Below are 14,069 nucleotides of genomic sequence, written 5' to 3' on the forward strand. Positions count from 1 at the left end.
TGTACATATATATATATCACCCGAAGGTCCATTGCCATTGTATATATGACCCATAGGTCGCATTGCCATTGTATACATATATATGACCTAAAGGTCCATTGTCATTATACATATGACCCGTAGGTCCATTGCCATTGTATATGACCCGTAGGTCCATTGCCATTGATATCAGACCCAGGTCATGACAGTCACAGATCCGCTTTAATCCAATGATTCAAATAATTCCATGTGCAAACATATCAATAGCATCAATTACATATCCATATATTCCATCAATTAACTCACATACTAGAGATAAATATATCTATTGCACAAATCTCATATGCACATCATATTACACTATCAATATCAAATAACACATAATTATTTCAAGCTCACCATATAATTCAAATATTCATCAAATTTAACATATAACAATCAATCACATAAAATATGTAAAATTAAAAGTGTGATTTATACACACCTGATTACGACAAATAATCTAACCGAGCACTTGTTCCTTCTTCCTGATCTTCAACACTTGACGCTATGCAATAAATACATATTCAAATTAATTTCATATTTTTTTTTCTACATGATTTGCGTGTTAGAATTAGCTATAATATAAGTACTGTATAACTATTTTCTCTACGTATATGTAAGTAATTATACCATCACGTATATGTAAGTAATTATACCATCCACTTGTGTACATATAGTTCTAATTCGAAATACTATACTATTACTTATATCTGTATATCTATATAGTTGCAAAAACCCTCACATACATCAAAAATACTAAATTAGGTGTATAATTATTCCAAAATAATGTAATTAAATGCATTAGCATCTAAATTAATAATTATTGAAAATATTCATTAAAAAGGGGCGCATATATTATGTATTGTTTCTACTAATCTCATCACTATGATTTTAAATAATTCAATATGCATATGACTAAATAACATATTAAATAAATATTTCAACCTTACCTTCGTAATCTATTTTCCTTGAGGTGAGTTCTTCTCCTTTTTCTCTTTTTTTCTTTTTTTGTTCTTTTCAAATAAAAACGTAGCTTACAATAGAGAGTATTGCCATTTGAAAAATAATTCTTTTTACCTCCTTATTTTATTTATTGTACAGACCGACTTAATATGTTTATCATCTTCTTTAAAAAGCATTAGTCATACTACAAAAAATATAAATGAGACACGTCTTTTTTACAAATAATAAAAAAAAACATTTCCTCCCCTCACATATTTTACAAGTTTAAAACTCCATGCATGATTGCATGCACTATATTTATATATTAGTATATATTTACATTTTACACCATAGGGACATCCGGACACACTCACATATTTATTATGCATGTACACACATATATACATTTATTACTTTAACTAATCCATTGTAATAAATTTCTTTTTATATTACCTCACTTAATATTTTTATTCCAATGATAATAAAATATGCCACTGCAAAGAAATATGTAGATATGTAAAAGTATGTATATCTTGGGTATGGGATATTACACAACAGATACTGACGCCATTTCTGCACTGCCTCCACAATGGCATACAACTCCAGGCGATAGGGTGGTTGTCCTGAATGAGGACCGCCCCAATCCCTACATCAGATGCATCAGTCTCGACGTAAAAAGTCGTTTCGAAATCCGGCAATCGCAAAACCGGAGCTGTAGACATGGTTGTTTTTAGATTCTCAAACCCCTCATCCGCGGCCGCAGACCAATCGAAAGCGTCCTTCTTGAGTAGATCCGCTAAAGGCGCCGCAATCAGCGCATGCCACGCGATGAAACGCCGATAATACCCTGTCAGCCCCAAGAACCCTCGTAGTTGCTTTACATTTTTAGGTTTTGTCCAAGACGTCATAGTGGCTAACTTTGCAGGATCGGCTTTCAACAATCCGTCGCCAATCAAGTGCCCTAGGTACTCAACCGTCGACCTACAGAACGAACACTTGGATAGTTTGACAAAGAATTTATTGTCACGGAGAATAGTCAAGACCGCGGCCAGATGCTGACCGTGGCTCTCCTCGGTCGGACTGTAGATAAGTATATCATCAAAGAACACAATGACACACTTCCGCAACAGTGGCTGAAAAATTGTGTTCATGGCCGCCTGGAGCGTTGATGGAGCATTAGTTAATCCGAATGGCATTACCATAAACTCGAAGTGGCCTTCGTGGCTGTCTTGAATATGTCTTCATCATGCATTTGGATATGATGGTACCCTGAACGGAGGTCCAACTTCATGAAGACCTGTGCCTTGCCCAACTCGTCAAAACAATTCATCCGCCGTGGGAATAGGAAAATGGTCTGGCACTGTTGCATTATTCAGCGCCCGATAATCAATGCAAAATCTAAAAGTACCATCCTTCTTGCGGATCAGCAACACTGGAGAGGAGAAAGGGTGCTACTTCGTTGAATGATACCCTGTTCCAGCATTTCACGAACCTGCCTCTCTATCTCGATCTTCTGGAAATACGGATACCTATACGGGCGAACATTAACGGGTGTGTACCCGGAAATAGATGGACACGGTGATCGAACGGCCATCTAGGGGGCATCCCCTCTGGCAGGCTGAAAATCGGTCGAAACTCCTCCAAAACTGAACTCACGCCCGCGGGTAATCCCGCTGGGAATTCCTCGTCGTCTCCCGAAGTAGACACTGCTACCTCCAGCTCAAGCAAAACAATTTCATAATATTCCTGCATCGATGGGGAGGGGATCAGCGAGGATAAGGATTGCAAAGAAACCCGACGGGGCGGAGGTCGTAAGCCTTTCAGAACGATTGGCCTGTCTGCTTGTATGAACTCCAGCGTCTTCCCCGCGAAATCCGTCGTGACTTTGCCCAAAGACTCTAACCAGTCCATCCCAAGAATCACGTCGTGACCATGCACCGGCAAAATATGGAGGTCAATCGTAAAAGTAGTGCCCTGTATTTTGATCGACGTTTGCTTCGAGATGTGAGTGCATAATAGGGCCTCGCCGTTTCCAACGTATACTCGAAACGGCTTTATTGGCGATAGCAGAAGGTGGAGCTGTTCTTGCTGTCGCAGGATGCATGAAATCCCTATCACTTCCTGTATCGATCAATATGCGCACCTCACGATTGTGAATTAGCCCAATCACCTTCAGTGGTTGCGAGCGGTGTCCCCCATCCATTGCGTTGATATGTGAGACATCCGCATACACAGGTTCTTCCAAACGAACCTCGTCCTGATCCGCACCGTCTACCTCGCCGCATAACACAACAGGCGTTGCTTGCAAACATGGCCCACGATCCATTTTTTCGGGCAATGGTAACAAAGCCCAAGGCGGGCGCGTTCCGCTTTCTCCGCCGAGCAGACCAAAACTTTTGGAAATCGTGTCTGTTCCGGGCCCCGGTTAGTCGAACCAGTTGGGACAGCCGTGGCAACCGCCGGCGTGGGTGGTTGCGTTGTCGTGTTGATGGACTGCGGCCGAGTATCCCGCGGGTGCCACGCGCGACGATTGTTGTAAGTCGCTGGCTGCGGTGATTTTTCCGGTTGAGTTGCTGCAAACTCCAATTTCAACGCCATCGCCGCCGCGAGAGAAGGTGGTCGGTGCAGTCTCAAATGCTCCTGCAAATCAGGCTTGAGCCCCGCTACGAATAAGGTAAACAGTTCTGACTCCGGAATACCCTGAACTCTATTCAAGTACTTTTCGAACATATTGTGATACTCCACCACCGAACCCGTTTGAGTGAGTTTTGCAACTAACCCAAAATAATTTTGAAAACTTTGTGGGTCAAAGCGATGACGCACATCCTCCAAAAATTCATGCCATGTCACGAAATCATTGTTCGCACAATAATTGAACACCCACTCTGATGTCGGGGGGTCGAAAAGCATCACCACGTAGTGTAAACGATGGGCCTGAGGCATCATAAGGTGATCAAAAAAATACTTGACTCTGGGGATCCAATTTGCAGCATCAGTTCCATCGAACCTTAGTGGTGGCATCTTCACCTTATAGGATTTATCATACCCCGATGCTTGAGGATTGTAACGCTGAGGGGGGTCCCAACAGGACCCATGTCGTTCCGGTGGCTGGTCGTAATCCCCATACTGAGGTTGGGAATTTCGAGTCTCCGGCGGATCCCAACACAATGATGTCCGTTCTCGTCTCTCGCGGCGGCCCCAATCATCGGAGCGATGCTCGCGCAGCCTGAAACTAGGGTTCCTGGCACGTGAACCATTCTCCCAATTTCTTCATCGTTGGAAGTCTTCCCCATCCGAATCCTCTGCCTCGTCAAACCCTACCCGCACCTCCTGGAAACGCGCGGTGGTTGAGTCAAGACTTTCGAACCGGCGGTCTGTTTCCTCCCTCCAAGAATCAAATTTCTCCAACCGATCCAAAACACGATCTAGTTTCCCTCCTACTGAATCATCGGAATCGGCTCTTCCAGAGAACGGCCGATCACTATCCCATCGTCATGATTACCACGGGCAAAACCCCCGTGATCGCACCGCCCATCCGAATAGTTGCGGCGTGACGATCCGCTCGGAAAGTTGTCCGGTCTCCAGGCAGACATTCCGTTGTCGTGATAACGCTTCATGAGTACACAAGTGAAAGCACCCGTTGTTAAGGATCTTCTCCTTAACGGTGGCCGGCTATGTCGCTCGGCATCCAAGATGAACGTCCGGCGCCCTGACGTAGGGTCGGCGGCAAAAGATGACGGTTGTGCGCGGGATTTGTTCCCGTCGGGCAGTGGCAAATCTGATTTGTAATGTAAATTCTTGTCTCGCAAGATTAGGGCAGAAAGTTTATGTTTATTATTCAATGAATGCTTCTTTCTGACAAAAGCCCTATTTATATTATCTAAGGACCCTAGGGTTGGTTTAACCTAATCCTAATCATCTCAGGAAAGAACCAACAAAGAAAACCTGAAACGGAGCTTATAATTACGCTCAACTCTAAAAGGAAATAAAACAATTAAAAGTTAATATCCAAAAATAAATACTCGAAAGAAATAAAAAAAGAATTAACTATCAAAATAACTCCTTCCCTACTTGGGAACGTAGTCACCGAATCTATTCGGTAGACGAGCGTTCCTCTTCGGCTTAGTCTTCGCAATGGATGCCTGCACCGGCGCTGCCTCCACCTGCGCCCCCGGCGAGGTCGTCACTTCACCATCTGCTTCTTGATCTTCCTCATCGGCCACTTCCTCCGCTGACACGCTTTGGACGTTCCCTTGTTGCTGAGGTTGATGAGGCGTATATGGTCTTATCACTCCTCTTGTTAAACAATGAATTATATCCATCCACAACAAAGCTGTTGGCTTGCAATTGAATCTAAAGCATTTTCCAGATAAAGAAATAATAAGGGAGGTAGCAAATACATCAGAAGAGATTATTCAATATCTTTTCTCCCCACAAAATCTATCAGCTGATTGTGGATCCACAGAACCAAGTGTCAGACTTTCAGACCAATTGGGGGAGTTGGCTGAGGACCTCGATTCAACTGTTGGATATGTCGTTGACTACTGCAAGATCAACGACCATTCAGTCCGGCAACAGAGTAATGTTGCGGTTGGTTTTGGTGAGGATGTGACTGATTCTACTGTTGCTACATCATCAAGACCTGCACCTACAACCAAATGTTTTGCGCCTGACTTTGATGAAGATCCTAGTGCTTCACCATCACTATATCCACCCACGAGCAGAGATGATGTGGTTGGTTTTGATGAAGATATACTACGCATGATCAACCTAATAACTGACAATTCGTATTCCAACCGAGAAATCCTCCCTATTGTCGGAATAGGAGGCATTGGTAAGTCCACACTTGATAAATCTATTTATCATCATCCATTGATCGTGGATCAATTTGATATTCGAGCTTGGGTCACAATATCACAAGATTATACTATGAAAAATATTCTCTCACAATTACTAGCTTCGCTCAACAGAAAAGTACATCAAGTTGGAAGGGGTTCATTGATAGTAATCAAAGCTGAGAAGCTTGAAGTTTACAAAATCTTATTGGGGCGGAGGTATCTCATAATAATGGATGATATGTGGAGTACGGAAGCTTGGGATCACGTGCAAAGGCTATTTCCTAACAATCATAATGGAAGCCGGATCATATTAACCACAAGGCTTATGGCTGTCGCAACTTATGCTGCCACTGGGCAGAAAATTCATATGATGCGTTTCTTGGATGACGAACAAAGTTGGCGTTTGTTCCACCACAAGGTTTTCGGAGATCAAGATAGTCCTCATGAGCTACGTAGTGTTGGGGAAAAAATTATAAAAGGATGTGGAGGACTGCCCCTCTCAATTGTTAATGTGGCAGGACTTTTATCCAGGATTCCTAGAACTCCCAAGTTGTGGCAGCAAATTGAAGTAAATGACGGGCAGTTGGGATCAATATTATCTTTGAGTTACAACCACTTGCCTCCACACTTGAGGAAGTGTTTCTTGTATATGGCAGTCTTCCCTCCAGATTATGACATTCGTGCCTCTGAACTCTTCAAACTTTGGGCAGCTGAGGGCTTTATAGAACGGCGAAATGAATCTGAAAGCCTAGAACTGGTTGCGGAGGAGTGCTTGGAGGATCTGATCAAGCAAAGTCTAGTTTTGATCACTAGCCGGAAAATTGATGGCAAAATCAAAAGTTGCAGGCTGCATAGTATGGTGCGGGACTTTTGTGTGAGACAGGCCGGGCGAGAAAAGTTCCTTCTTTCTGTTATGGACTACTTCCCTACTCCTATCTTGAGAAGACATTTTCTTCCACAAGTCCTCCAAAATCATCACCGTGTAAGTGTTAGTTGGCATGATCTACATCTTAAAGACTCTACGCATAGCTCATGCACAACTTCTATTATATGCATCCCGCAGAGAGGGTATAGGCCCAAAGGCTCTGTAGAGAACTTCACCTCTCTTAGGGTTCTTCATGTTTTACGTAGAAACGATCATTCATATTGGGAGCTAGGTCAAGTGTTTGAACTGATTAATCTCACTTACCTTGCTTCCAACATTCCTGATAGTATTGTCCCTCCAGCTATTGCAAAGCTTCAGAATCTGCAGACATTAATTATTTACAAATCTGATGTTCGTTTGCCAGAGGAGATTTGGAGGTTGAGTCAGTTGAGACATCTTATCGCCTTCTCATTTTATCCTTTACCCTTTCCCAAAGGAGAAACTCCTTTAAAAAACTTACAAACGCTTTCTATTGCAAAAAGTTTTGTATGTAGTCAAAGGATGGCGGGTTTGATCCCAAACATAAGAAAGTTAGGAATATGCTACTCGGAAGAGGACTTTGGTGCAGGCGATAATCTTTACAAAGCCATGAATATTTTTCGACTTGAGAAGCTGAAACTAAAAATGTATAGTTCATCTGTGCCGCATCCTTGGAGGCTTAGGTTTTACTCTAGGCTGAAAATGTTAGAATTAAGCGGCGGGTGGATTCATTGGAGAGATATGACAATTGTTGGTCCGTTGCCTAAGCTTCAAGTGTTGAAACTAAAGAACTATGCTTGCTATGGGGAACACTGGGAAACCATTGATGAGGAATTTCATGACTTGATACTTCTGCTTATTGATGAATCAAATCTCAAGTTCTGGAGAACTAAATGGACCCACTTTCCGAGTCTCAAGTGCCTAATGCTTCATCGTTGTCCATACTTGGATGAGATTCCACGTGATATTGGAACAATTCCTTCACTTGAACTGATTGAGATCGATGATCACAACTTTGCACTCGGCAAATAAAATACAAGGTAAGCATGGCCTAAAGGTTGTTGTGAAGCGTCCGTGATCCTCTCAAACCTGACCATGCCCATCATATAAGGTAAGAAACTCATAAAAGTTGCAATAGCTGAGCATCTTCTCTCTTTTTAACATTTCTCAGTTCATAGAATGTTGGTTGATTCCTCTGCAGAGCTTTGATGAGGTAGCTTATCATATATTCTACAGACGAAAGAGGCAGAAATAAAGGTGCAATGGTTGGTGATGTTTGTTTAAGCATGAATGGTTGATAAAATCGTACTTGTTTGCAAGCTGGTTTCAGATAACTGTGTTATCATGTGTAGTAGTATTTCTCAAAGTTAAATGTTTGTTTGGATTACCATTCTTGTTTACAATACTCTACACAGGGAAGAATAGGCTGCTCTGGGTGGTACAGTGTCCTTGTTAATGTAGTTGAACAAGTTTGTATAAACAAGTGAAGTGAGAGCATTTAAAGACAAATAAGTGATATGCGTTGAAATGACAATTTGTAAATATGATTATCAATGCTAAATTCAGACGTTTCAGGTAATGGCAAAAAGTGATATGTATATGAACTAATTTATGATATTAAAATTAATTAATACAGATAAAAGGATGGGAGCCTATGGGGTCAAAGTCTATGATGTTGTTAATATTAGTATATTTTTATTGTAGAGAAATAGAGCATCAGTTCAGAACGTTTAGAAACAGTTAAAAACAGAATTATTGTAGATTTATTTACTTTTTCCACTTTTAACAATGGATCCCACATTATCGTAACTTTTTCTAATCATTACTAATGGAAGAATTGGTGGCACCAATCTGCCATTGTCATTTTAGTTAGACAAATTTCCTGCATACACCTGATATGTATCCATCCACGACAAAGCTGTTATCTTGCAAAACAATAAGGGATGTAGCTAAATTGGTAAGTCCACACTTGCTAAATATGTTTATCATCATCCAATGATCATGCATCAGTATGATATTCAAGCTTGGGTCACAATATCACAAGATTATAGTATACCAAGTATTCTCTCACAATTACTGGCTTCGCTAAAAGGAAAACCAGATCCAGTTGGAAGGGATTCATCAGTAGTAATCGATGCAGAGAAGCTCGAAATTTTCAAAATCTTATGGGGGAGGAGGTATCTCATAGTAATAGACGACATTTGGAGTGTGGAAGCTTGGGATCACGTGCAGAGGCTATTTCCGGACAATAATCGATACTATCAATGTTATTACATAGTAATAGTAGTAATATTTTGTCCGTTTTCATTTTGGCCTTATATGTATAATTGTATCCCAATAACGTTATAAGCAGTTACTTTGACAAAACTTGATATGGCTTATGAAGCTCTGGAGTCCCTGCAACAAACCTTACTCCTAATCCTTCAATTCCACGATGATCATGTCATCATTCCTGCTGTTAAGCAACATATTGTATCCATCCACGACAAAGCTGTTGTGTTGCAGTTTAATCTCAAACGATTTCCAGATAAAGAAGCAATAAGGGAGGTAGCAAATGCAACTGAAGAGATTATTCACTCTCTCTTCTTCACACAAAATATATCTGATTTTGGACTTTCAGATCAATTGGGGCAATTGGCTGAGGAGCTCGACCCAACTGTTGGATATGTGGTTGACTACTGCAAGAGCAAGGGCGACTCAGTCAGTGATTCTTCAACTGTTAGTTCATCATCAAGATCTGCACTCAAGACTCAAGTTGAACATCTCCCGGTTGAGCTGCTTGCAATATATACAAGCGGGTTAAGGAGATTAGCGGACAAAATAAAGTCAAGTAGCAGAGAATTAGCAGATGAAGATCCCAGTGATTCACCATCAATCACGACCAAAGATGATGTGGTTGTGGTTGGTTTTGATGAAGATCCCAGTGATTCACCTCCACTCACGACCAAAGATGCTGCAGCTGGTTTTGATGATGATCTCAATGATTCTGCTGCTGCATCATCATCATCATCAAGACCTGCATCTACAAGCAGATATTTTTTGATTGACTTTGCTGAAGATCCGAGTGATACACCATCAATATATCCACCCACGACCAAAGATGATGCGGCTGGTTTTGATGATGATCTGAATGATTCTGCTGCTGCTGCATCTACAAGCAAATATTTTGTGGCTGACTTTGCTGAAGATCCAAGTGATACACCATCAATATATCCACCCACGACCAAAGAGGATGTGGTTGGTTTTGATGAAGATATACTACAGATGATGGACCGAATAACTGACTATTCATCCTATTCCAACCTACAAATCCTCCCTATTGTTGGAATGGGAGGCATTGGTAAGTCCAAACTTGCTAAATCTATTTATCATCATCCATTCATTATAAAGCATTTTGATATTCGAGCTTGGGTCACAGTATCACAAGATTATAGTTTACCAAGTATTCTCTCACAGTTACTAGCTTCGCTCAAAGGAAAAGTAGATCCACTTGGAAGTGATTCGTTGAATGTAATCGAAGCAGAGTATCTTGAAATTTGCAAAATCTTATCGGGTAGGAGGTATCTCATTGTAATGGACGACATTTGGAGTGTGGAAGCTTGGGATCTCGTACAGGGGTTATTTCCCGACAACGGTAATCGAAGCCGTATCATATTAACCACAAGGCTTATGGATGTGGCTAGTTATGTTTCGTGGAACATTCATATAATGCATTTCTTGGATGATGAACAAAGCTGGCGTTTGTTCCAACGCAAGGTTTTCGGTGATCAAGATTGTCCTCGTGAGCTACGTAGTGTTGGGGAAAAGATTGTAAAAGGATGTGGAGGACTACCCCTCTTAATTGTTACTGTGGCAGAAATTTTATTGAGGATTCCTAGATCTCCAAAGTTGTGGCAACAAATTGAAGTAAATGATGGGCAGTTGGGATCAATATTATGTATGAGTTACAACCACTTGCCTCCACACTTGAGGAAGTGTTTCTTATATATGGCAGCCTTCCCTCAAGATTATGACATCCATGCCTCTGAACTCATCAAACTTTGGGTAGCTGAGGGTTTGATTAAACAGAAAAGTTCATCTAAAAGCGAAGAAATGGCGGCGGAGGAGTACTTGGAGGAACTGATAAAGCAAAGTCTAGTTTTGACCACTAGCCGAAAAAGTGATGGCAAAACCAAAAGTTGCAAGCTGCATAGTATGGTACGGGACTTTTGTGTGAGACAGGCCGGGCAAGAAAAGGTCCTTCTTTCTGTCACGGACTACTTCCCTAATCTTATCTTGAGAAGGCATTTTCTTCCACAAGTCCTTCAAAATCATCACCGTGTAAGTGTTAGTTGGCATGATCTACATCTTAAAGACTCTACGCATAGCTCATGCACTGCTTCTATTATATGCATCCCGCAGAGAGGGTATAGGCCCAAAGGCTCTGTACAGAACTTTACTTCACTTAGGGTCCTTCATGTTTTACGTAGAAATGATCATTCATATTGGGAGCTAGGTCAAGTGTTTGAATTGATTTATCTCACTTACCTTGCTTCCAACATTCCTGATAGTATTGTCCCTCCAGCTATAGCAAAGCTTCAGAATCTGCAGACTTTAATTATTTATAGATATTATGTTCGTTTGCCAGTGGAGATTTGGAGTCTGAAGCAGTTGAGACATCTTATCGCCTTCTCATTTCAATCTTTACCCCTTCCCAAAAGAGCAACTCTTTCTCTAGTAAACTTGCAAACGCTTTCCATGGCAACAAACTTTGTATGTAGTGAAAGGATGGTGAAAATGATCCCAAACATAAAAAAGTTAGGGATATGCTACTCTGAAGAGAAGTTTGGTGTAGGCTATCATCTTGATAACCTTATACAATTGCTTCAACTTGAGAAGCTCAAATTGGAGGTGCATAGTTCATTTGTGCCACGTCTGAATCCTATTTTCCCCCTATCACTGAAGAAGTTGGAATTGAGTGGCAGGTGGATTTCTTGGAGAGCTATGACGATTGTTGGTTTGTTGCCTAATCTTCAAGTGTTGAAACTCTTGAACTATGCCTGCTATGGGAAACAATGGGAAACCATTGAGGGGGAATTTCGTATGTTGATACATCTGTTTATTGATGAATCAGATCTACAGTGTTGGAGAACTAAATGGACCCACTTTCCAAGCCTCCAGTGCCTAATGCTTCATCGTTGTCCATACTTGGATGGGATTCCAAATGATATTGCAGATATTCGGACACTTAAACTGATTGAGATCGATGATCTTAACCAATCTCTTTTGTACTCGGCAAAAAGAATACAAAAGAAACAGCGGGAACACTGGCGAAATGATGACCTGAAAGTGATGGTGAAGCGTTCTTGATCCTGTTGCAAAGTGCTTCATATCAGGTAAGGAATTCATAAAATGGCAAGGTTTGACACATTTTTAGTAACCATACGTCACAAACATTAGTAAGCTAATTAACAAGTTAGGAAAACACGTTGCCAATAGCTAAGCATCTTCCTCTATTTTTAACATTTCTCAGTTCGTAGAATGTTAGTTGATTCCTTTCGGTTTTTTCTTGTAGAGCATTGATGAGGTAGCTTATCAGAAACAAAAGGTGGAATGGTTGGCGATGTTTGTTGAAGTATGAATGGTTGAAAAATTCCTTGTTTGCAAGATGATTTCAAATAACTGTGAATGATAAATACTCCCTCTGTCCCCAAGAATATGCACTTTGGATTGGGCACGAGTTTTAATGCACAATTGATAAAATAAGAGAGATAGAAAGAAAAAGTATTAAAGAACTGTTAATGGAGAATGGGTCCAACCTTAATACGAAGAAAAAAGTTTCCAAAATTGGAAAGTGCATATTCTTGTGGGACGGAGGGAGTATTGTGTTATAACAATGTGAAGTTAAATGTTTGTTTGAATTCACATTCTTGTATTACTCTACAAGAATAGGACTTTGTATCAATTGGGAGAACAGATATTGTTCCATTCGTTAAATAACTTTATTTTTTTGGAACCAAATTCCATTAGAACTAGGAAAGAATAAATTGTTGGTTCTTGATTTAAATGTTTACATTTTTTTCTAATTTATTAGTTGAAGCTGAATGTCTGTATGCCATTACATATTCTTGAGTGTTTGTGGGATTCCAAATGATATTGCAGATGTTTGAACACTTGAAATGATTGAGATCGATCATGGTAACCAATCTCTTTTGCACTCATCAGCAAAATTTATATGGAGTACAAGAGAAAGAATGCGAAGTAGGATATGATGACATAAAAATTGTAGTGAAGCATTCATGATTCTGTTTCAAAGCTAAGCAACTTCCTCTCTTTTGAACATTTCTCAGTTTGTAGAATGTTGGTTGATTCCTGTCATTTTTTCTTTACAGAACTTTACTACACTTAGGGTCCTTCATGTTTTACGTAGAAATGATTATTATTCATATTGGGAGCTAGATCAAGTGTTTGAATGGATAGATCTCACTTACTTGCTTCTAACATTCTCAATAGCATTGTTCCTCCAACTATAGTCTCGCTTGGGAACCTGTCTTCCTTTTATAGCACGACGCAGAATCTCATTCTCCCCTACAATGACAAATGTGAGAGATACAAGACTCCCTGCCCCAATCTATGTTAGATCGTTGAAATAGTCTTGCAAGAGCATGGGTCAGGTGCAGCTCTTAGTCGCAGAAGAAGTTCGTGCAGACTTTGTGATGTGACAAGTGCAGTCGGTTTTCCAAACAATAGGCAAAATTCCCAATAGCAAACAACGCCAACCTTTTGACCTAAATCAGAAAACCTTCATTGTGAGCTAAACCATTGGCAAGAGATGCTGTGAAAGTATACATGTAAATGCAACACTAGTGGAGGCAAGTGGTTGTAGTACAAAGATAATATTGATCCCAACTGCCCATCATTTACTTCAATTTCTTGCCACATTTTTGGAGTTCTAGAAATCCTGGATAGAAGTTATGCCAATTAAAATGTTAATATAATTACACTAATATTATGAAATTAGAGCTAATTAATTACTTATGCTTTTAATTATGCTATCAAAATGAAAAGTGCAATTAGCATGAGACGAGAGAATATTATATAGGTGGTCGTCTAGTGTATCTCAACATGAAATAATTCTACTCTATTTCATAAAAACATAAGTATACGTATACTTCTGATCAAAATCATAGGGTTGCAAGGTCAGCCGAATTAAAATTTGTCGCTATAATTCATATTAGTAATCTGAAGTTGCTCCACACAATCTGAACTCATTTTTTCTGTTAAATTAACAAGCATATACCAACTGCTTCTGGGATAATTATGGAAATATGAATTTATCTCCTTTAGAAAGGATGGTAGATCTTCCTGACCCAAAAAGATATCGT

At 40.3% G+C, this 14,069-nt stretch overlaps 1 protein-coding gene and 1 pseudogene across 1 annotated transcript; both read left to right on the plus strand.

The window, feature by feature from the left end:
* The first annotated feature begins 5,097 nt into the window (after positions 1–5,097).
* LOC125220878 (putative late blight resistance protein homolog R1A-3) lies at positions 5,098–7,783 on the plus strand (annotated as a pseudogene).
* Positions 7,784–8,627: 844 nt separating this feature from the next.
* LOC125222178 (putative late blight resistance protein homolog R1A-3) lies at positions 8,628–12,774 on the plus strand. The gene is made up of 2 exons (XM_048124668.2): positions 8,628–12,080; positions 12,260–12,774. The coding sequence occupies exon 1, from the start codon at positions 9,079–9,081 to the stop codon at positions 12,052–12,054; it is 2,976 nt and encodes a 991-aa protein (XP_047980625.2). The 5' UTR covers positions 8,628–9,078; the 3' UTR covers positions 12,055–12,080; positions 12,260–12,774.
* The last annotated feature ends 1,295 nt before the right edge of the window (positions 12,775–14,069 follow it).

Source organism: Salvia hispanica, chromosome 1, assembly GCF_029641045.1.
Source record: "Salvia hispanica isolate PSC_SH4W2 chromosome 1, Shi_PSC_v1, whole genome shotgun sequence".
Taxonomy (NCBI): domain Eukaryota; kingdom Viridiplantae; phylum Streptophyta; class Magnoliopsida; order Lamiales; family Lamiaceae; genus Salvia; species Salvia hispanica.